This window comes from Thermobia domestica, chromosome 7, assembly GCF_964235325.1.
Source record: "Thermobia domestica chromosome 7, izTheDome1.hap1.1, whole genome shotgun sequence".
Classification (NCBI taxonomy): Eukaryota; Metazoa; Arthropoda; class Insecta; order Zygentoma; family Lepismatidae; genus Thermobia; species Thermobia domestica.
Window position 1 is genome coordinate 55,317,767 of NC_137460.1, and position 25,630 is coordinate 55,343,396.

The window sequence follows — 25,630 nt, forward strand, 5'->3', positions numbered from 1 at the left end:
GGATGCTGAATGATGACACTGAACTTCAACAAGAAACATAATGAAACGACATGTTTTCAGTTTTTAGATTCCCAAACTATGCTATGTATAAATGTCGCTTCAACAAGAAACATAATGAAACGACATGTTTTCAGTTTTTAGATTCCCAAACTATGCTATGTATAAATGTCGGAAGTCTTATAGAAGTGTTTTGTCCTTCCGTCTGTCTGTTGCTTTGTACGACAGAGCAAAAACTGTAAGAGATAACGAGATGATTTTTTTTTTCAATCGCTTCAGCGTACCAAGAATAGATTCCATCTCCTCTGTTAACTCTATTCAAACCAGAAGTGGATCAGATTAGTTATTTCCGTTTTCAACGTTTGTCGCCAGAGAACGAAAATGGTATTTGGCAAAGGATTCAGCGTCTCAGGACAACGTATCGTGATTATCCCCAACACTCTACCAAAACCGGAAATGGTTCAAATTTAATATTCCGGTTTCAGTACTGATTTCCACAGCAAAACAGTAAGCGATATCGAGATGCGGTTTTTTGCAATCGATTCACTGTCCCAAAAATAGGGTTCATCTTTTCCACTAACCTCTATTCAATCCGGAAGTGGTCCAAATTAGCTATAGACATAGAACAAAATGGTAATAGATAGGGGCAAGCGGTTTTCTGCAATCAATTCTGTGTCTCAAGAGAGTACCTAGTTATATCATAAATACTGTCACAAGTTTGAATGAGAATATCACAGAGAGTATTAACACCAAGGCAATTTGTTTTGGTCATTTTTTTTTTTTTTTACATTGATATGTTGTACACCTGACGCACGAATCATTTTTCGAAATGTCCCCCTTGGCTTTGATGCAGGCACAAAGTCTGTCCGGCCACAGGTCACTGCCATTACGCACCACGTCCATGGGAAAAGTGTTCACTGCTCGGGTCAAGGATTGTTTCAGACTGTCGACAGATGGATGCCGTTTATGGCAGACCTTTGCCAGAAGGACTGCTCAAAGTTTGTAGTTCAACGGGTTAAGGTCCGGGCTGCTAGAAGGCCAATCAGCGGTAGAAATGAAGTCGGGGACGTTCCGTGCCAGCCAGTCCTGGGTTGTTTTTGCTTTGTGGCCTGGAGCGGAATCCTGCTGGAAGGTCCACCTTTCTCCAGGAAACATGGTAGCAGACAGTGGTTTCACTATAGGTGTTAGCACTGTGTCCTGGTACACCTTGGCAGATGTTTTAACACCTTATTCGCAAAAATGCAGCTGGGTTGTGCCTGAGTAGCTCACTTTCCACCAAACCATCACTGAGGTAGGATGATGTATGTGTCTTCTGAATCCTTGGAGCTGCTTCAGCAGCTGTAGTAGATGACGTGGCATACAGTCATTTTGGGCGTTGTAGGTGTGCTCAATTGTAAACACCTTTTCGTCAGTGAACAGAATCCTTCTGTGCAGATTGTTGGCGTAACGCCGCAACAATTTCTTTGATTTAAGGACCCTCTGCGACATTAATGTTTGGATTAGAAAGTGACCAGTCCGCCTCTTATACGCCCATACGCCTCTTATACCAGTCCGCCTCCTGAGCACACGAAACATCGAATTTCTGCTGATGTTCATCTCAGCAGCCATCACACTTTGTGTTCGAATAGGATTTCTTCGAATTCTTGCTGCGACTGCTTTCTGGACCTGCAGGGTTCGTACCGTTCGTGGTCTCACTCCTTGCGCGGTCAGCTGCCGTTCCAGTCTCGGTGTATCGCTGTATGGTGCGATATACGAATCTCTTGCTGATTTGTAGTGGTTTCAGGAGGTTGAAAATCTCACCTGCTGTCTTTCCAACCTTGTGTAGTGCAATTACTGCTACACGATTTTCGTAATCGCCCCACTCCATCAAAATTCAGTACAATATCAACGTAAGTCATGAATAGTCAAATACACACTATATGCATCTTCCGCTTTATACACAGATGGCAGCACTGTGTCACTCCGGATGCCTACAGCGCCACTCCATACTTTGTGACAGTATTTATCGTCACAACTTACACTACTCTATCAAAACCAAGTGGTTGAAATTTACTTCTTCTGGTTTCAATAGAGCAAAAATGGTAAGAGAGATTGATATTTAATTTTTTGCAATAGACTCAGCGTCCCAAGAATAGGTTTCATTTCCGGTTTCAGCTTTATCGCCATAGAACAAAATGATATTAGGTAACGGCAAGTGCTTTCTGCAAACGATTCTGGTTCTCAAAAGAACATACCATAACCACCTGCAACACTGTCAAAATCAGATTTTTTTAAAAAAATACTACTAATTCCGGTTTCAATATTGAGTTCCACAGAGCAAAAATTGTAAGAGAGATTGATATATAGGTTGCAGTTTTTTTACAATTGATCCAAATTCCCAGGAATAGGTTTCGCCTTCTCCATGAATCTTGTATTCAAAACGGAAGTGGTTTAAATTACGAGTATCGCTCCCAATTTCGCCATAGAACAAAAATGGTAATATGCAGCGGCAAGGTGTTTTCTGAATCGAGTCAGAGTGCCAAGAGAACATACCATTACAACCAGCAACAATCTATCAAAACAGGAAGTTGTAGAAATTTACTACTACTTTCGGTTTCAGTACTTATTTCTATAGAGCGAAAACATTAAGGGATATCGAGATGCGGTTTTCTTTCTCTCTCTTTTCTTTCTTTTGCGATTGATTCAGCTTCCTAAGAGTAGATTCTGTTTCCTCCCTTAACCATCTATTCCATCCGGAATGGGTTCGAATTAGCGATTTCCGGTTTCAACCCTCATCCCCATAAAACAAAAACAGTAAGGCATACCGAGTAAATGGCTTTTTGACATAGTTCCAGCATCCAAGAAACAGGTTCTATCTTTGATCTTATTAATTTATTGCAACCAATAGTTTTAGATGTACTGCCTCAAGTTTTGAGTATTAAATTTCTATAATTTAGAAGTCTACCGTAGTTTCAAACTATGAAAAGAAACTCACTTTGCTAATCATGGTGACATTCTCTCTGGTGTACTTGTAGAAGGAATCGGTAGAAAAATAATTATGGCTGCACGAGCTACAGTAAATTAATATATTTATAGTTAACATTAGCAATATCAAGACTAGATTAATGTATTTTGTCCACCTACAGTATTAGTATCTTATCTTCGCTGTCGAATTTTCAGTCTGGAGCAGGGATTAAGGAAACACCATTTTTTATTGTGTTCTTCTTTCGTTTGTTTTAAACTTTCAGGATAGATAAAAAGAAAATAGAAAATATTGCTGAAGAATGGAAGACAATTATCTTGATTATATGTTAACTTTAGTGGACTTACGAGAGAATTTTAATTAAGCTGATGAACATTATAAGACATTGGCAGATACTGACTTCAGTTTTTTTTTTTTTTAATTTGGTTCGAGAAAACAAGATATGTTAATAACCAGCAGTAATAGCACTTAGCAACTGAGAAGTACGTGGCCGCTTTGCTTTATTTACTTGTGAAGATGAATTCCCTCGTGGTTGTATGCTTAACGTACGCGTGTTCGGTGCGCGGGACCCTGGTTTGATTCTCAATGGGAGCTCATGTGGTTCGGGTTCCATATTTCATGTAGTCTTGGTGGTAATCATCATCATCATCATCATCATCATCATAGGTATTATGCCATTATTGAGCAGGTCACTTGCTGCAACTAAGTTTCCATGCTCTACAGTCTTCCCCTAACCTCTTTGTCTTCACGTACGATTTCTCTGTTTTGATATCGTCCATTAATTGTGTGCTTCCTTCACCCGTTCGCTCTCTTTCCTGCCACCATACCCTTTAGCACGTCCCTCATGGTACAGTTCCTTCTTAGCCAATGTCGCAATCAGTTTCTTTTCCTCTTCTTAATAATATCTAAAATTGTTCTTTTCTCCCTCACCATTTCTAACATCCTCTCAGTCGTTTCCCGCTCGATCCAGCAAATTTTCTCGCATTCTTTTTCACATACACATTTCGAAAGCTTTCAGTCATTTTTCATAATGTTCATGTTTCTGATCTATACAGCACACTACTCCGCACGAACACTTTGAGCTTTTTTTCTCAACTTTTTACTCAAGATCCCACAAAATAGTATGGTTCCTCCGAAAGGCTTCTTTCACCATTTTTATCCCTGCTTTTATTTCACGTTCACACTTCATATCATAACTAATAATACTATCCAAGTATTGGAAATGGGAGCGCGGTGGTTCAGTGGTAGAGCGTTCACCTCCGGTGCTTGGGGTCCCTGGTTCGATCCCAGCTCGCACCGTGTGGACTTTGTGGTGGACAAACACCGTGCTCGTGGGTTTTCTCGTGGTTCTCCCCGTTTCCTCCCACTTTCTTCATTCCACCATTTCACTCATCTCTCATTATCACCGTCTCCTTTAGCTTAACCGGCATAATCGTGGGACGTAAAACTTAAAGATTTCATTTCATTTTCCAAGTATTGGAAACTAGTCACCTGCTCTATTTTCTGCCTTCCTATTTCTATATTTGATCTCTGTTGAGCAAAATCGATAAGCGAGGGGAGCGTTTGTTGAATAGTACCGGAAGTAGTGTCATCTCGACATTATCCCTCTATTCAGACCGGAAGTGGTGACGGTAATTTCTGGTTTCATTTTGATCACTATAGGGAGAAAACTATAATAGATATCGGGAAACAGTATTTGATATGGATTGAGTACCGCAAGAATACGCTCCACCTTAACCTTTACTTCTTTATTGCAAAAGTCTTAGAAATCTACTATAATTGCGACTCCAATATTGATTTCGATAGAATGAAAAGTAGGTAATAGAAAGTGGCAAACTTTTCCTTTTGTAAGGACTCATGATCCCATGAATGTGTTTCGTCTCAGCTCGTACTCATATATTGAAACCGGAAATTCTAAAAGCTAGTCCAACTTCCGGATTCAATATTGATTCCTATACAATAATAATTGTAAGAGATACGGAGAAATTGTTTTTTGTATGACTTCAGCGTCTGAGTAACAGGTTCTGTGTCAAACTTCATCCCTCTATTGCAACCCATTACTCCCGTTTTTGAATTTAATTTGCTTAGTTTGAGCATCTTCCGTAGTTTTACAATTTGAAACGAAACTTACTGATCGCTAGTTATAGTTATATTGCTGCTTACAGTGGAAACAAAAGTCTGGGCTTCCTAAACGTTTGTTAGAACAGCAATACAAAATTTAGAACATAAAAATTTTACGTAAGACAAAATCTTGAAACGCATATATACTCATAGTTTCTGTTCGAATAATTTTATATTAAAAAAAAAAAAACATTAAATGCGAGTCAGGAAACACTTAAATTACGACAAAGATTTATAAGGTTAGAAAAAGTTAATATGAAATAGATACTGATGGCGTAGTCGTACCATTAAGTATTCCGACCATACAGAGGTAAAATTCGCTTCTTACCGAGTTGATGTGGGCTAGAGGTTAGGATTCTTTCTTCACAAATGGGATGTTTCGGATTCGAAATTGGTAGCTTGTCTTTGAAGTGTTTAGTACATGTTTCTGTATTTTGATGAAGTTATAGAGAGCTGACCCTAGTACGGTTGGTTCCTGGTTCGATACCACGTTATATGAGTTTGTGGTGGACAACATTCTGCTGGCTGGTTTTTCTCAAGATTCTTCCGTTTTCTCTCACATTCTTCTTCTGACGATTATACAGTAATCATTCATTTTATTAATCATCCGTCTTCTCTAGGCTAACTAGAAATTTCATTTATTTTCATTGTTTAATCAGGGTGTCTGTCGGTCACGAAATCAGAAAACGTTCATGAAAATCAAGAATAAGTCACGAAATTTAGTTGTTTGGTTACGATTTTTTTTATCTGTTCAAATGTGAGTACAGACTGGAAAATTTTAGTCTATAAAACATCAAAATTCATCACCAGAAATGTCTATGGTCGGCTATAGACGCTACCAAATTGCTAGCAAAACGGGCTTCTATTGCATGCATGAAAATTCGGATTCAATTCGTACCCAAATTCTCTCTTGAGAATGTTACTAAAGTTTATTGTTTGGGAAAGAAAAGGTTACGAAAAAGTCATGATATTTCATTTTGGAATTTTAGTAGACATCCTGTTAATGCAAATAAAAAATGTGAAGGGAAGATCTGTAAGAGAAATTGTTTATTTAATGACCTAAAGCCTGTGGCAAACATCTTGGCATTTCAGCTAAACGAATAAAACGCAAGCTCTGACGCGACATTGCCGAGTGCTAAGCAGACGAACTATAGCGTGATTAGGTGGCAGAGGATCGACGTGGATGTGTACAAAATAAAAGTGACAATATCGCTGGCCCCTCATTTGCTAGCAGCATTTAAAGGGAACTGGGAGCGCCGCCTTCAAATGCCAAGATGTTTGTCACGCCGTTTAGTTCATCCTTCAATAAGCTTGACATGTACTCAATTTTCGTTTTATATAAAGCTTACACTAATCACTCGTAATAACTTCTTGTGACATGTCCTCTCTCAAACCCGAACGTGTTTCCCTTCTTTACTAGGTCGGCCAAATTGAATTCAAGGCTCGGAGACTTACGGCATTTGTGTAATAGGGGACTCCTATTTAAAATTGAAGGTTTCTGCATAGTATTACCATCGCAAATTCTTACACGTATTACTACTATTACTAACACCACGTTACTACCAACCAGACGTATACTGAAGCAAAGTAGACTCAAATAGCACAGGACATTAATGATTCAAGACGCCTATCTTATTTTATATTTTCTGGAGTTCTTTGCTGCTGAAGAAGAGTCCTTCTGTTTTAAAAGAGTTTTCCAGAACTCTTTTTCAAATAAAAATCGATAAGACATTTTCAGTAGTTGCTAATACACTAGGTATATGATACACATTCTTCTTTAAAATTAAGTACTGACCTTGTATCCCAAATAATGTTTATATTTAAATTAATTCAACCCTCTCTGTAATTTTCTTCAGTAACTTTTCTTAATTTAAGCTCATTTTCATGTTAATCTCAAAACATATTTCACTCATCACAAGTTAAGTTGACATCATGTTTTCTGTCATCTAATTATAAAGCTTTCATAACACAACACACACGTTCGACATGTACATTACTGATTTGTATAGTGAGAATATATTACATTATTTTGAACAAATTTGATGCTGCTGCTTTCTCGCAAAACTTGCTCCATAATTTACAGCAATTATTATTATCCTTTCCTACCATGTGTTGATATTACAGACTTAAAGAACTCACTATACTATAGCTCATTTCCATCGAAACTAATTTTCAAGTTTCATCCATTGTCAGATCATTACTTGGAAACATTATTGATACCGCGCGATAATACAGACACAACAATGAAAAGAATTTAAATCTAATCTTTTGTTAGAATAAAACTATAATCTTGGTAAATAAGTAACAACAACTACGTACAAGTTATAGCATAAATAGCATAGATAATGAATTCGTATAACCCCGCAAAATATATTTCGAACATGGGCACTTCGGGCTTATCCCGAGATCTGTTAGGCTTATTTCGTACAGCCTTCTGCTCCATATTCGAAGCTTCTTTCTTGCTGTGTGCAGTATGAAACTAATAGTTCTGCAGTAGTTCTCACATCTTTCTGGATTTGATTTTTGAGCTTTTTCGTGGCTAAGCGATTAGCGTACGTAACTTTGGTGTGGGAGACCCGAGTTCGATTCCCGACGGGAGATCATGTGGTTCGGATTCCACGTTAATCAGTAGGTCCACGTCTCATACAGCCTCGCTGTTGAACGGGACGTTAAACTCAAAATCAACTCAGGTCGTCTTTCTGGATTTGATTTCTTAGCCAACGATATCATTGTCACTTTGATGGTATATTTCTTTCAGCCTCTCGTTTCATTTATTTCATAGCAGAATCATAACATTTTGTCTATGATCTCATATTCTTAATGAACTTGATTGGTGTATTGTGTAATCTATATCTTTTTTTCCGTTCATTGTCTTGAATAACACTTCTTCACACTTTTCCTGAAGTATCATTTATCAACCTGGCATCTTGAAATTCACCTCCCTCCACGCACAATTCTTCTTATTCATTACTTTTACTAACAATTCTATATATCCATATTTTGTTTTGTCAAAACTTTCCTTAATTTGCTCTGTTTTCCTTTGTAATTTGTTATGTATCTTACTGTAGGACATCTTTTGCCTTCTTCTGTAGTAGTCTGTTTCCAGGCCTTCGTGTCTTTCATTTTTTGCAGCATTTGTTCAGGAATTCACAATTTCTTAACCATTATATGTTTACTGTACCGACTTCTGCAGCCTGATCTGCGAAAATTTTAATGTCCTCCCACCGTCCATTGACACCTGCGTGTATCCTTGTCATATTTTCAGTATTTTTTGTCGGAAGACTGTAAGCGTTTAGTGTATTCAGTTTATGGATGTTACGACGTTTTAACAGCATCCTGAAATTAAAATTAAAAGCATTTTAGGGTAATTTAAGGAAATGCTATGAAGAATGTGAATGAAAGTACTATAAATGTTTAAAACAAGTGAGAAGAATGGTGATAGTACAGTGTCAACTAAGGAAAAGTAGGTAGAATAGGGTATTAGTTTTCGATTGTGTTGGGTACTTCTGAAGTGAACATTTGAAGTGTGTATGGGAGTTAAAAACTACAAGAGCAGCGAAAAAGCCTTTAGGAAGAAGGTAATCGTAATTTGTGGGTCATCGAATAGAATTACAGAGAAATGATTAAATTTTGGAATGCAGCAATACACTGCCACGTGGACATTACGAAAGACCGGTGAAAATACTACTGGAAATATTCGGAATATGTGTGCAGAAGAATATTGAATTAACTGGATGAGTAAAACATAATGAGGAAATGTTAGCAGGAGTTGGAGAGAGAAAAACAGAACTAGACTGTTTAAAAAAAGAAACGTAAAATAAAAATTTCGAATTGGCTGATGTATACGTGGCAGCACGCTTTAATGAGTTACGAAATTACAATGAGTAACATGTAGAGGATATGAGGGAATAGGATGGAATAAACAAGTGTTGGCATTGTACAGCGGGGGACACTTCTAAATGGTACAGCCATATGGAGATTTACGGCTAAGGTGTACCATTTAGAAGTGTCTCCGGCTGTACAAGTATCCATGGATCCACAAGTATTGTGTCTGCAAAACGATCGATGTTATTGTTTACCTGTTACCACTGACTTTATCAGCTTCAAGTTTCCTGCCTGTTTCTTGCTCTGTCCGTTTAGTTGACTGAAAAAGGGCAGCAGCAAGCTGTGACGTCACATAGCATCTAGTTGAAAATTACTCTTCATACACCATCCGACAATTAAGTAATGAGACTGCTTTTATTGCGACCAAACATGCGTAGATAATGTAACAATACCTGTTTATTATTCAAAGTACACCCCTTCTGCGTCAATACAGCGAGTGCCACACGACCTCTGCAACTCTGTTTGTGGAATGTTCTGTAATGCCATTGTCACAGCTGTTTGGATGTCTTCAGCAGTGTCAAGAGGTCGTCCTTGTAATGGTAACTTCAGTTTAGGGAACAGAAAATAATCAAAGAGGGACATATCTGGAGAATAGGGGTGCTGCAGCACACATTTGTTTTATGATTGATGATTTCTCTGAGGAGTAGGGCCTCTAAATGCTGACTCATATGTTCATAGATTTTTTTTCGATATCACTGAAGGTAGAATGACAGACCTTGTTTTTTAGGAGGACATGGTAAGTCACTGGTAGAGCGCTTACTCGTAGTGTGTGGGGTCCTTGGTTCGATCCTCATCGTAGAAGGTTTGTAGTGGACAACATCGTGTCCGTGGGTTTTCTCGGGGTACTCTCCTCACACACTCTCATTCCACTGATTCTTCCATCATCATTTACTTGCCTTAATCAACCGTCTTCCTTAACCTTAAGGACATATTCGTGGACGTTAAACTGAAAGACTTCATTTCGTTTTACCATATTTTGGACGGTTAATAGTAGTTACGGTGTAGATGACTTCAAAGCTTATGATAGTACACGGTTTCAAATCGACCCTTATAGATTGGAATGATACTTTATATTATGACCGCTATAACTGGTGAATGGAACAAGCGAAAAACTTTGCTTGATTTGTGAACCAGTTTCCAAATTACAGACCGCCAAAGTTCTCAAAATTTACCAAAAATTGCGAAACATTTGTTCAATTGGCATTTATAGCTGGCCTGATGGATGTATGATGTTGGTTAAGGTTAAGCTTAAGAAAAGACTTTCAAATGGCATTTCACTAGCTTTTTTAAAAAATATTGGAAAACTCAAAATTTTGAATTTGATTTTCTACAAAAAAAAAAACAATATTTTCAAAAAATTATAGAACAATATTCGACTTATGGATAGGTCTCCACAATTTTATTTTGTAATAACATAGCACTGTGTCAATAAAAAACATTAATTAGGTTTCTGTTCACATTTGGAAGTTCAGGTCTTCTCAGAATACTGCTTACAACTTAGTATGAAGTGAACTGGAATGACTTTTTCGGTTGTCACTACAGCGAGTCGGCCTGTTGAGATTATCTGAAGCTTCAGGAATGAGCGCGCGAATATCTTTTTTTGGACTAAACTGGTTTCTCAGGAAAACAGTGAGATTCTGCTGGAAACAGTACCGAGCAGTAGTATTATGTTCCAAACACTCCAAAATTATAATAAACTGACATGCTCTTTCCCCTTATAGCACACTACAAACGGTAGGGACGCGAACTTTAATTTCCTAGATGAGGGTCAAAAGCTATTGTGGGCAGCTGCTCCTTTGTGTACCGAAAAGGATAGTTTTATATCATTTGACTTGCATTACATTAACATATATATTGAGGTAGATGTAGTTACCAGGGGACGGCCGTCCCTTTGCCCTCCTCTGGTGTCGTTGCTGAGGATGAACAGTTGCTTACTCACAGGTCCAGTGATAGCTTTTCTCCTCATTCTGTGCCACAAAATTATTTCCATCCACTTTACATTAATAACCTAAGAACCTAAATTAAAGCGATTTTTAACCACACGTTTGAGAGTAGAAGCTTTTGTAACAGATGATCCCAAAATAAAACTTCGGAAATACATTCATAATAGGATCAGGATTTAGATTTCTGGGCTTTCGGCAGTGGCGTAACTTCAAGTTTCAGCGTCCCTCGCAACCCTTAGTTATGCACCCTTACTTTCTATCTATTTTGCGCCCCTGGAGCTCGAGCGCTCCCCGCGCTGTGGGGGTCTGCGGGGTACTATTTACGCCTATGGCTTTCGGCATGTGTAACCATTTAGCCCGTCACGTTTTGAGGGATGATGTCCCTCGGCGAGCACACTATCCGGGGAAAGGGAAGGAAGGAAGCGGCCTGGGACCTATAAGTGAGGTACCACCCCAACATTTGCCTGGTGTGAATGAGGAAAACTTCATTCAGGATAGCTAGCCTGAAAAAGCTTTTTACACTTTTTCGACCGAGTCGAGTGCCCCACCGGGAATCGAACCCGGGACCGCTCTCACCGAAGGCACATATTGATAACACTAGTCGAGAGCGTTAGCAACTACGCTACGCGGTGCCACTACATTCATAATAATCCGAATATTATTTTGTTGTTTTTTTTTCAAAATATTACTTTTTCAGGAAATGAAAATCTCAAAATTTTTCTAATATATATGTATTCAGTAGTGCTACATATAATCTGAAAGTTCTTATCATAAGCTTTTAAAATTACATTTAACAAACATCATAAGTCCTTTAGATCAGCCGCAAATGCCAATCGAAAAAAAAAATGCACTCATGATATTTTTGGTAAATTTTGAGAACTTTGGGTGTCTGTAATTTCGAAACAGTTTACAACATGTCAACCTGAAATATCAGGGTTTGTCATTTCACATTGATACCAGAAACTATACCAAATTTCACCTAAATCAGGCAAGGTAAGGTAGAATTTGTTCGAAAATTACGTTGATTTGACGAAGAATAGCTTTGAAACAGTATGATTATAGTGATCATGTTCGTGAGGAGTATTGGCCAAGAGAAAACTGTTCTATGTATTTAGCATTAACAGATTGAAAATATTCTCGTTCTTCTCCGATAAAATTAGTTAATGGCTGTTTCAGACAAATTAAGCGAACTTTGCTCGGTTGATAGTTATTATAATGTACTTAGTTTTAAAAGAATATGATTTATGATCGATCACGTTACCCAGGAACCGAAGTGAGAATCGTGTGGTCGAAAAACTCTCCCATATGATTTGCACTGTTAGTAACAAGTGAGTTCCATTTCACCTTGTAAAGCGACAGTAAACTTCCAAACTATGGGGATTCAGTATTGAAGCCGGGCGTAGCAAATTATCACTTGTGGTTGCAATAGAGGGATAAGGTCGAAAATAGAGCCTGTTCTTGGGACGCTGAACTCATATTAAGAACAACTTTTTACAGTTCTTGCTCTGTGCGAATCAATATCGATACCAAAACTTTTACTACCTTCGGCTTTTATACAAGAAAATGGTTAAGATGGAACCTAGTCTTGGGATCGTAAATCCATATTTAAAGAGCCTGTTTCGTCTGCTGTTATCCTTTTTGCTTTATGGGAATTAATATTGGAACCTGAAGTGTTAGCAATTTTGTTCCTTCGGCTTTAAATAGAGTTAAATGTGTATATGAAACTTATTCGTGAAACGCTGAATCCATATCAAAAATCTATTTCTAACTTATCTTTTATAGTTTTTTCTCTGGAGATCAATATTGAAACCGGAAGTGAAAGTAAATTTCTGCCATTTACAGTTTCAGTAAAAAGATCAAACGTATTTTGGTACTCTTGAATCCGTTGCAATAAATCGCTTCTCGCTATGTGCTGCAGGTTTTGTTCTATGATGATCAACGTTGAAAGTGGAAGTGGATGATTATTCTTCGGACACCGAATGTATATCAGAAAACGTTTCTTACTATGACTTGTCGCTTCTGCTCCGATATTTGTCGACAGATAGGCGGACTCTTACTAATAGCTTTTCTGTAAAACTTCCCATATTTACATATAGCACAGTTTCGAAACCCAAAACTAGTCCAGATTGATTCATTTTCGCTCTGGATCATAGTAGACAGGGATGACATGAGCTTTATTCAGCAAACTTGACATGATTAGGAATTAGATTTCTGGGCTTTCGGCATGTGTGGCCATGTTAGCCCTTCACACACGTGAGAGATGACGTCATTTGGCGATCATACAGCCCAGGAACTGGAGAGGAAGAAGAGAATGGGGAAGGAAGAAAGCGGCCTGGGACCATTATGTTAGATACCATTCCGGCATTCGTCTTGTGTGAATGAGGAAAACCCAGGAAAAACTTCTCTCAGGGTGGTTGGCCTGAAAAAGCTGTTACACCTTTCCGACCGAGTGTCCCCACCGGTAATCGTACCCGGGACTGCTCACACCAAAGGCAAAAGCGTTAGCGACTACGCTACGCGGGCCACAAAAACTTGGAATGGTGATAGTAGTAATGAAGTTGAATGAAAATTATAGTTTTACGTCCCACTTTATGCCCTGTCGGTTAAAGAGGCAAATTATTAATAAGGAAAGTGAGTGAATGTGAATGAATTCGTTTAATTATAATGTGGAAGGACATGGGAGAACACCGAGAAATCCCACAAACACAGTGTTATTTACCAAAAACTCATTTGGCCTGGAGTCTATTCAGGGACACACCCCACCAGAGAGGAGCATTCCTCTACTGAGCGGCCGTGCCCCCGGTAATAGTAGTAAGCAGGGTTTTTATTGCTTAGTTTAATTTTGAGTCCTGAATGCTCAGGATTATCCCTTGTAGTAATGGAAGGTATTAAAGATAAAATGGGGAAGATTAAATCATTTTATTAATCTAGATCAGTAGTTCTCAAACTTTTTGTTACCGCGACCCACATTAAATAATGAAAAAGTATTTTGTGGCCCACCTACGTTTATTCAAATATACATTGACATTTTACGTAATGGTAGTGTATTTCAAAGCAATTAAATTCTGTAAATCATATCTACAATTGCAGTTCGTTCAATAACAGCCCGTATGAGCGATTAACATGAAATTTATTTGGGAATGTTGTGGACACCTCGAACGACCACTAATTTTACAAAGTTAGAACTCGATGCTTGAATTTTATTAAATAAAAATGTGGTTTCTTTTATGTCTATCCTAAATATCTCACTTTCAATCTAAATTGTAATGTAAATTTATGAATATAGTGGCCCTGTCGGTACGAGAATATTAGTTAGTGACGATATAGTTAGTGTAACCTTTTTTTTCTTTCTCGATAACTGTATTATGAAATTGCACGCGTGCGCAAAGAGGATTAAAATGTTTCCACAGAAAGGTACACTACTTCCGACGCAATGTCCTACCGTGTGACAGATTTCGACTCACCCACTATCTTTCTATGCTAACTCAGCATTTCTACTGACTGTACAACAGGGCAGGGCTCTGAGAAACAACTTAGTCTTCATGTCATTAACAAACCCTTCCAATTTCCATTTTCTGAATAACACTTCACAACATGTGTTTCTGCATCAAAATAAAATTTCCATAATTAAAAAAAAAAAAAAAAAACGCGACCCATCAAAAGGCAGGCCGGGACCCACCACTGGGTCGCAACCCACACTTTGAGAAACACTGATTTAAATTATTCTTACAACAAAACGAAGAAATTAGTGGGAGACTATATATCTGTGGAAGCTTTTCAATTTGCAGGGTACAAAATGGCAGTGATGATAGAGTAGTCAGTGATAATGAGAATGAACAAACTCGCGAGGCGATACTTTCAGTCACAGCTTATGTATCTCCGGGCACATGTCCTTTCTGTAAAAATGTTTTTATTTAAAATCATTATGCTGTCGATGTGCATGACAGTGCGTGTGTAAGAGGGAGGGGGTAAAGCCTATCTATTGTAATCTAAGTTGTGTAGTATAGATATTGTATTGAAAATGTGCATAGAAATTTCGACTTATTTTTCTGTTGGAGCCGCAGTGGCTCAGTTTTAGAGCGTTCATCTCTGGTGCATGGGGTTCTTGGTTCGATCCCAGCTCGCGCCAAGTGAGTTTTGTGGTGGACAAACACCGTGTGCGTTGGTTTCCTCGGGGTTCTCCCGTTTCCTCCCACTGTCTTCATTCCACCATTTCATTCATTTCTCATCTTCACCGTCTCCTTTAGCCTGGCCAGCATAATCGTGGGACGTAAAACTAAAGATTTCCTTTTTTAATTTTTCTTTTCGAGAATAAAGCGATATTAAGAAAACATCTGTACCTGATATATTAGATGGACACGGTGATTGGTGTGTGGAGTCCTTGGTTCAATCCCCGGCCAAGTACGTTTGTGGTGGAAAACATCCTGTTTGTGAATTTTCTCGGGTCGTCCTGTTTCCTCACGCATTCACATTCCACCGTTTCCATCGTCATTCACTTGTCTTAATGATGTCTCCCTTAGTGTAAAGGACATAGTCGTGGGCATTAAACTGAGAGATTTCATTTTTGTAACTGACATTGACTGAATTAAGAACAGTTATCGTTAACATTTTAAAGCAAAATGTTTGTCCTATCCACTTAAAACTTACATATACAGTATATACGCCATCCATTATTTAATTTCTAAATTAACTTGGAGAGAGACATTGCGTGACCCATTCTAGACACGCCCACAATAACTTCCTGAGATAAACAAGGCAATATCTTTTTAAGACATATGTGACTAACATTGTAATGGACCCGTTTGTCTCCATTACACTTTCTTTTAATGTTACCTTTTGTGAGTACTTATTTTGCGTTTACAAGTAATAATTCTATTATCATATGTTGCTGTTATTTAACTCAACTGTTATTTATCATATGTTGATGTTATTTAGCTTACTGTTTAGTTAGAATCGGGACATTCTGAATCTGCGCCCTACAATGTACTGGCGCTAACGGCTCGGAATTTACAGCCTGTTTTGTTCGTTTTCTTCGACATGATAGATATAACGATTTTAGATTAAGATAAAAAAGTTTCAATATGTAACATCTACAAATATATTCGATGTAAATTAAGTAGTCAACATGTGACTTTAATATCATAATTTGGTGAAATATTAGAAGTATAAATATTGGTTTTCTGTGCGTGAAATGTAATTGTAGACATGATGTACTAATCATTATAATCCAAAATCCATGATAATTCTGCGACTGGATCTATATTCTTCCTTTCACTAGATCTATAATAAACATGTCAGGATACGATGGCTTAATGTATTGAAGCAATACTCGTTAGAACTATTCTGCATTTATATGTCCAGACAAATGGTGCGTACTTTAATAGGCTTTTAACTATATTTGTAATATGAGTCTGTACTGCTGACTAATATCCCAGCGAAATAGTGTATGACAAAACAGAGAATATATATGAAATACTATTATTTAAAAATAGACTAATATTATATGCTTGGGAATCGGTCTTCTGTGGAAGCAGAGCTCTAGATGATGAATTGGCCTCAGATTGTATATCATGATAATATGTATGTTAATATATGAAGTAATTGTTTGTGCAGTTGCAGATGTGAACTGACCAATGTCAACATTTGGAATAAATATCTAAAATAGCAACGAATAATAAAGGAAAGTGTGAATTAGGTTGTTATATTTAATTGTGTTTATAACGCATTGTGCTCCATTATTCCTGATGTCATATGGCTATCTTCACTTTTCTTTCCTTCGATGGCTTTCCTACGTTATGCACCTTACCAGCAATCTGTAGTCCGATGATCATCCCTCTCCATAGCGTCACGTGTTTGTGTAGTACGAGAATGGCAACACGTGATTGAGCGTATGCAAAAGAGGAGCATTACAACATGATATAGTGAACGCATGGCGGAAACAACCCTCTAGTTTGTTGCTGGTTCTCCATGAAATGCGTATTTTCGTTATACTAAACTCCCTGACGCTAAAATCCACAAATAGCTAATGGTTTCCGTTTAACTGAGTGGTGCATGGACAACGCATCATTTCTCAGAGCCATTCTTTCTATCTTTCACTCCGTTTGCTCATGCTTAATTCATATAACTCCCCAGTTGCTTACGATTGTGATGAAAGGGGTCGAACCTGTAACCACGTGTACAAAAAAGAAAGTTCTAATCTTTCGGCTTTTTAAAGTCATGTACTTGTTTCTTTTAATCTCGCAAGATGTTGCATTGATTTAGCTTGCTTGGTTCTTGTTCAAGAGATCAAAGTTTAATTCCATAGATGACTATCCCGAGTGAATTGATTTCTCTTTAAAGTTATGTTTAAATGCCGGGATTAATGATGTATATGAAGGACCTATCCAGTTTGCCATAAGGATCAGACTATGCCACGTGATCAGATCAAAAGTCACATTGCATGCTAAATCGAGTCTGGAGATTCCAAATCCAGATGTGAGATATTTCAAGAACGTAATCTCCGCCTGGGGCCTCCTTGGTAATTCGCATAAGATACACATACGTTATCATTATTATTGATCTTGCTCATACAACTGACTTTTGACAATATTCTATCCATATTTACCATATGTGCTATACATAATTTTTAAGCTCTTCATTATGTCTTTGCTAAGCTTTCAATTAGCCATCTCCTTATTCTAGTTTTTCAGATATGTGAACGAATTCATTTTCTTATTGATTTTCCATTCACTTTAATGCTCATGTTTAATATTTTTTACTATCTTTCATCCATTTTAGGACAATTTGCTTTTGAAATATAGAATCTACATAGTCTCTTCTACATTTGAGCTGAATTTTAGCCATCTCCCCCACAGTCTGTTCACATCATTGCTACCGAATAAGCCCTTAGGAATGTCCGTCATAAACCTTAAGGATGGGGACACCGGTTTTTATAAGAAAACAGAAACCGATTTGTACAAAAACTGAACACTTCGGTTTTCTCCGAAACTATTTTTTCATTTTCTTAAAAAAAAGCTTTTGAATTTTTACTGAAGCTAACGTGATGTTCATCGAAACTGGTATTTGTTCTTGTTCTACTTATTTCCAAACAAGTTAACGAGCTCACTTGTGGCTAAGCGGTTAGCGTGTGCACCTTTAACGTGGGCTCGAGTTCAATTCCCGGCGGGAGCTCATGTGGTTGGGATCTCATGTTAAGCTGTAAGTTCAAGTCTCTATGAACTTCACTATTGAAAGGGCCGCTAAACTAAAATCAAATCAAATTCAAATCCAAACAAGTTAACGAAAAAGCAAAATGTTTTTGATAAAAAACAAAATGAACTGGTTTGATAGAAAACAAAAGCTTTTTTGGTAAGAATCAAAAACCGGTTTTATACAAAAAACTGAAAACTAATTTTTGTCCCTCCACTAATTTACATGTTATTAAAAGATATTTCTTCGATTCGAATTATCCCGATGGAGTTGTAAAATTAAATTACTGCAGTAATGATCAAACATTACCGCTGTGTACAGTTTAGTTGCCTGCTAAAGGCTCTTCACTACGCTGTACGTCTCTTTGTACAATCTTTATTAATAACACAGAGATAATGAATGTCGGGATACTTCGAAATCAAGCCATTTAGTATCAAAAGAACGGCTGAATATGTAGGCCTAGATAGATGTTCCACATTGTTATCGTCCAGGAAACTCTAGGGCCAGATGAGGGAATCGTGATTCAATGTCAGGCCCCGAAATTTCGGTACTGGATGATTTTTTTCTTCTGTCTTTTTTTGAGTTTAATGATCCACGATTACGGCCCGAGGCTAAGGGAGACAGTAACAGAGATGTTCACCCTCGCGAGGGTGGCCCTCTCGAGGGCATCCTCACCCTCAAATTCTCTTGCCCACAGTTACGCGAGGGCGATGGACAACTCCCTTCGCGAGGGCGAGGGCCAAATGTCAATGCGAGGGCGAGGATAAGTTTCGGTAGCGATGGCGAGGGTGCGCGAGGTCGAGGAAAAATTCCCAACATAAGGGCGAGGGTGAACGAGGGCGAGGACAAGTTTTCAGCACGAGGACGAAGGTGAACGAGGGCGAGCACCAACTGTCACTGCGAGGGTGAGGGTGCGCGAGGGCCAGCTTCCTCTGCAATGGCGAGTGTTCACGAGGGCGAGGAACAATTTCCTTCGCGAGAACGAGGGCATGCAAGGAAGAAGGACAAATTTCCTTAACTATTTTGAATTTGCTGTTTAACCATTTTTGGAGGATTACGAGGCAAGACGAGAATTTTTTCGAGTCTTGTGAGCAACATTAGTTCACCCAAGTCTTAGGTCTCAAACACTATTTTAGCGCTAAATGATCCGTTTGAAAAACCTATAAATTGATAAAGGTGATCTCAATGAAGAGCATTTATGAACGTTTAAAGATACTCAAATCACAATATATTCCAATAATAAATATGGTTTAAATGTTCTTAGATGTTCTTGTGATGTAAATGTTCTTACACCTCTCGTGACGCAGAAGGATTCTGAGAACTTCTAGATAAGGGAATACATTTTGTACGTAAATGTACAGAACGAGACGTCGACAATCGACACAATAAAGAAGTTTCCAAAAATTGAGATGAGACGAGACTTCTATAAAATTTACGAGATGGTAATATGATAAACCTTATTTCTCGTCTCGTTTCGTCTCATAGGCAACACTAGTTTGCACCGAAATATGTAAAGGAAACTATTCAATTTCATCTGAACATATTCATGGTAATATTAAGCGCAGAGTAGTCAATGATCTGTTCCATTTTAGGTGATCTGGAGTAAGTTATACGATGGTATGTGTAGTTTTCTTTGTTTAGGACTATGTTAAGGAAAACAATTCAGCAAATAGGCTGGAAAATTGAGGATCTGATCCTCGCGAGGGCTTCCTCACCGGGCGAGCGAGGGCGATGGACAACTTCCTTCGCGAGAGTGAGGGTGAACGAGGGCGAGGGCCAACTGCCACTGCCAGGGTGAGGGTGCGCGAGGCCGAGGAGAAGTTTCTAGTACAAAAGCGAGGGCGATGCACAACCATCCTCTCGAAGGCAAGTGTTAACGAGGGCGAGGGCTAACTTTCACCGTAAGTACGAGGGTGTGCGAGGGCAAGGACCCACTTTCACTGCAAGGGCGATTGTGCACGAGGGTGATGGACAACTCACTTCGCGAGGGCAAGGACAAGTTTCCAGCACGAGGACAAAGGCTAACTGTCACTGCGAGGGCGAGGGTGCGCCAGGGCGATGGACAAATCCCTTCGTGAGGGCGAGGGTGAACTGCCATTGTGAGGGCGAGGATGAGTGAGGTCGGAGCAAAATGAACATCTATGGACGGTAATGATGATAATGAACAAAATGGTGGAATAAAGGAAGTGTGAGGAAACGGGAGAACCGCGAGAAAAGACGCACACGGTGTTTATCTACCACAAAGCTCACTTGACGAGAGCTGGGACCGAACGAGGGACTTCACGCATCAGAAATGAGCACTTGACCACTGAGCCACTGTAGCTCCCTATGAAAAATCCCTCAAACAGGTATTCGTTTGATATAATTTTATAAGTATTAACTGGGTTACTTCCTAAATTGACTTATTGTACATTGGTACTGCAATAGAACAAACAAAAATAATGGAGGAGTGTAACAGAACAGTAAGCCTGTGCCTGTTTCAGAATGTGCTACCACATATAGAAAATAGTGTTTATTCTGTTGACGTTGTGTGAATGGGAAGTTTCTATGAGTATATGACAAATCATACTGCGTTTACAAGCTGTGTTCTTTTACATTGTTTCATTTTTTCTTGTTTCAGTTTTTGTGCCTAAGGAACATCAAGACGTTTCTTAACACATGTGATACAGTATTTGGCTTAAAGGAAGCAGACTTGTTCGAACCAACAATGCTGTTTGATTTATCAGATTTTCGTCGAGTACTTCATACATTATCCAAGTTATCAAATAGTGCGAAAGCGCAGAAGAAGGGCATAGAGTAAGTATGATTTTTTTAAAAAAATAACTGTATTTCAAAATATTATTAACATTAATAAGGGTAGAAACAGCATATTCATCTTTGATTTAAATTAGTCAGTCTGCAAAAAATTGATACTATCATATGAGGGATGAGCGAAAAATTCTGAGCCACCATGATGCACTTACCTGTCGAGTTCGAAACAGATTATTTGTCTGCACTTAGTCCAGCAACATTCGGATACCATCGAAATAATCTGTATTGTTCTTGCATGTTCAAAAAAGGCTTCACAGACTGCATGAGCCTAGTATCGAATGAAAATACGGTATCAGCAGGATGCCTTTAGTTTTGGGAAAAGATAATACCCTGAGAAGCAAGATTTGGATATATGGTTCAGTGGGGAACAGGTTCAAATCTATACTCATACACTTTGGTCACTGCAACAGCCGAGGCATGAACGGGCACATTGTCAGCATCAAATAAGACAACATTCCTTTACGCTTTCCCTTGATTGTAGGTCATAACTTGTTCAAAGTCAAGCTCAGTATTGTGTAGCCACAATTTGACCCTAAGAAACAAAGTCTACCAAGAAAATTACACTGAAATCTTGAAAAAGGGTGCCATCCCCTTCCCAGTAGACAAGATACCTTTGCCTTTGTTGTCAGAGAAGACGAATGTTGCCACTACATAGACTATTGTTTGTATTACAGTTGGAAGTATGAACGTATGCAATAGAAATTTGCCAAGAAACATTCAGTCTATTTCACAAAATATCAGCATTGCGTAGTAAGTCAGGTTTTAAGTCATATCGTCTGTTGCATATATAGGTACAGCGATGCTTCAATGTTTATCTGAGTCTTCCCAAAGTCTCCTCTCGCCACCACTATTTTTAATTTTATTTCTCGTTCATTTGTATGTAGCAACTGCAAATTGTGCTGGGATGATTACACGCGTGCTCGTATGCTGATAATGGTCGGGTACCCATCGCGATATCACCTTGCTCATTCTTAAGATTGTATTGAGGATATACTGAATGCGTTCCTGGAAGATATCAAGAGTTCTAGCTTTGTCTTGTGTGTGAGTTTGCTGTTGTCCATCTTCGTTTCATGTACTCTTTCCACATTTTCATCCGTAGTGGAGATGCATGGACGTCCACTGCAAAGGTCAGGTTTGCTGTGACCTATTTAAATTTCACGACCTACTTTTTGACAGTGCGATGTGATAGGAAATCAATTGTGTTTTCATTCTTTTCTTCGGTGTCACCCTTTCCTTCTGAAGATATTGAATCATAGATCGAGTGACAGTTTTCTCCATGTACAGACCAGAAAACACCTAATTAACTGCATAAAAGAGATAGCACAAGCTTTAGCTATAGGATTATGGCCATATGCATACTAAAATTCAACAGTGATATCTGATAAGCTTCCTCCCCCTATCTTCAACCTTCAGTGGTCGGATTTAGAAATTTTCAGTTATTCCTCGTATATCTAGAGGATGTATCAGAAATCATGTTACGTTTGGGAGGTGCTCTACTCTTTTCTGAGTTGCATGTCTTGCAATATGAGGAAAAGCAAACTTATTTAAGACCATATTATATTATATTATTAAGTATTCTGCCTATTGGACAGTGTTCTGGAACAACGATCTTTAGCTTCCTCTTTTAATTTCCAATATTTCTACTTTTTTTTCAAATATCGATTAGTTATGTTCTTCCTATTCATCGCTTCCCTTCTATAGCGAAATGAAGAAGAAAATTTCTTCGCAAGATATGTCCAATCAAGTTGGCCTTCCTACGAAGGATGCTTGTTAAAAGCGTTTTTTTTTCTCCTATCTGTTTTAAAACATCTTCGTTTGTTACTCTTTCCGTCCATTTTATCTTCTCCATCTTCCTCCAGCACCACATTTCGAAGCTCTGAAAATATTTCTTCACTAACTTACGTAATGTCCAAGTGTCTGAACCATACAGTCCAATAATCCATATATAGCACTTGATCAACTTCTTCCGTAGTCGAACATTAAGCCTGCTAGTTAAGAGTGATGTTTCCTTGTTGAATGCTTCTTTGGCTATGACAATTCTTGACCTGACCTCTTTGGAGCAGTAAGCGTCTTCGTAAAAGTACTTCCCCAGATACTTGAAATTTTATCGACCTCTTCAAGTTCTCTTCGATCTACTCTGAACCGTAAGGGCGCATTTCCAGGGGTATTCACATGACATTCGATTTTTCAATATTGATTTCCATTCCATGTAGTTTCCTAGTATCAACTATTTTGTCAGTCATCTCCTGTAGTTCTCCTTCGGTTTTAGCTATTATAATTGTACCATTTGCATACCTGATCTTGTTAATGATCTACCCTCCGATCTTGAAATCTCCACTGCCTATTAATGCTTCCTTCATTAAACATTCACTGTAAATGTTGAATAATTTGGGCGACAAATTACATCCTTGTCTGACTCCTCTTCCAATTTCCGCACTATTGTTTTCTGTTTGATTCAAGCGCAACTTCACTCGTTGTCCTATGTACAGGTGGCGAGTGAGTCGTCGGTATCTCCAGTTGACTCCGATTTCTTTAAGTATTTTCAAGAGTTTCACGTATACGTATCTGTTCTTGTAACTTGGTGAAGGCATGAATGTACTCCATACTTTGAAAAGTATTTGGAATAATAACTCTTTTTGTGTTGGTGTGTTGCAGTTAAGGAATTCATTTTAATTAATTTGCAATCAATCGATGTAATTAATTTTCAGGCAAAGTTCAAAGGAACATAATACCGGAGGGAATGTTGCAAACAAAAGTATTTCTCTTCTATTTTAAAGTCTGCTGTTTGGTTCGATTTACCTTGTGTTCTTTCATTCCTAAGTTTTGAAGTCTAGCTTTCGGCCCGGTTTAATTCATACTCTATCAGTCTTTAGAATGCTTCTGTATCATTTCGTAGGTCTGTTAAAGGAGGGATTCCCAACCGGTGTGTCGCGCAGTTCCATAATTCTATCACGAAATTTTAGAATTTAAAAATCATGAAGCATTTAACAATTAGTTAACTCAACTTTGAGACCCACTATACCAGTCAGCGCCTCCAGCGGCATCACCAATGCTCAGTACTACTCAGTATTATATATAGTCATTACTTTACAGAAACTCACAGGATTACACAATTATAATTTACCGTATTTGCGCGAATATAGGCCGAATTTTTTTTTTCTAAATTTTGGTTTGAAAAATCATGGTGCGGTCTATAATCGAGATTTTTCCCCTCAGATAACAATTCGTCAGTTTCAAAATGACGTGTACACGTATCTTCTGGATTGAAATTAATACTGTTATAAGTGACTACAGTTACTTTTGTAAACCATCAAAGACTTAAGAAGAAAATAGCAGAAAAACTTACCTTGTTCGCAAAATTTGCCACCTTCATTGGGTACCGGTAATACCTTACATTGGCACAAAAATCATTTGTACACCTAATACTTTTATTAACGGGAATATATATCTTTGTTATACAGTGTATATAATATATATATATATATATATATATATATATATATATATATATATATATATATATATATATATATATATATATATATATATATATATATATATATATATATAGTACCTGTTCTTGAAAACATAAAAGTAACTTTGTTTAGCAAAACTGCCTCAGCTTGTTTGGACCCACCCAAATCAAGCACAATCACTTCTCAGCATCACAGGCGTCTGATTCTTCACCCTCGCTAGACGATTCAGAATGCTGTTCAGAGTCAATATCACAAAGAAGGTTATCTTCAGTTCCATCAAGATTATTAGAAATTTTTGAAACTTTTCATGACAGGTTCTTCCGATATTGACCGCCAAGCAGCCAAAATCCAACGGCACACTTCTGACCCAGGTGCATGTTGCAAACTGCCTCCTGGCGTCAAAGTTGCTTTGTTCATGATGTAATTTCTATATAATTGTCTTACACTAGCTTTGAATGGATGACTGATACACACATCCAAAGCTACAACACACAACTTTCTCATAAATTTAGTAGTACGACCTATATTCGAGATCCTACTTTTTCTATAATCTTGTGTCAAAAGTTTAGATGCGGCCTATATTCGCGCAAATACCGTATATATTTAATAATAATAATAATAATAAAATCAAACAAATGTGTTGCGATGTAGGCGTTCAGTAAAGTGTGACGTTAGTCAAAAAAGGTTGGGAACCACCGTGTTAGAGGTAAACTTGGATTTGCGTACAGTTATTAGCAAAGAAGAAGTACTTTTCTGCATTACGTCACATATTTTAAAGTTTGACCCTGTTTTCTAATATTGTTTCATTTTTTTCAGGGGTTTTTCAGTCCATAAACCAAGAAGCCTGTCACAAGAGGACATTTACCGGAACTTAGATTCAAGGTATTTTTGTTGGTAGTGTAGAAACCATTTTGTAACTAAATAGTATAAATTATTTCACATCTAAATTATATTACAGTAATAATAAGCATGCCTTAAAATATATATATATATAATATTGTAAAAGATTTAAATTGTATTTCGTCGATTTTTTAAAATTTAAATCTTGGACTATATAATCAGGGAAGCCAGAAATCTTTAGAAAATAACTGTTTTTTCATACCCTGCGTCTTTTATTTACTCTTAATTCCTTATAGTTCACTCACTTAGTTCTGCGAACTTCGTCAGAGAAAAGATCCTTTTTGAAGATGAAATTAAGTATGATTTTACATGTTGGTATATTTGTTCCTTCCCTCATATATTCCTCT

General features: G+C 37.9%; 1 protein-coding gene across 1 annotated transcript in view; it reads left to right on the plus strand.

Moving 5' to 3' along the window:
* The window catches only part of Vav (Vav guanine nucleotide exchange factor), a 112,925-nt gene that overhangs the window by 16,248 nt on the left and 71,047 nt on the right, over positions 1–25,630 (plus strand). Inside the window, exons 2-3 of the mRNA XM_081764701.1 lie at positions 20,717–20,892; positions 25,200–25,265. Coding sequence (XP_081620827.1) covers positions 20,717–20,892; positions 25,200–25,265 — 242 coding nt within the window. The remainder of the gene's footprint in view (positions 1–20,716; positions 20,893–25,199; positions 25,266–25,630) is intronic.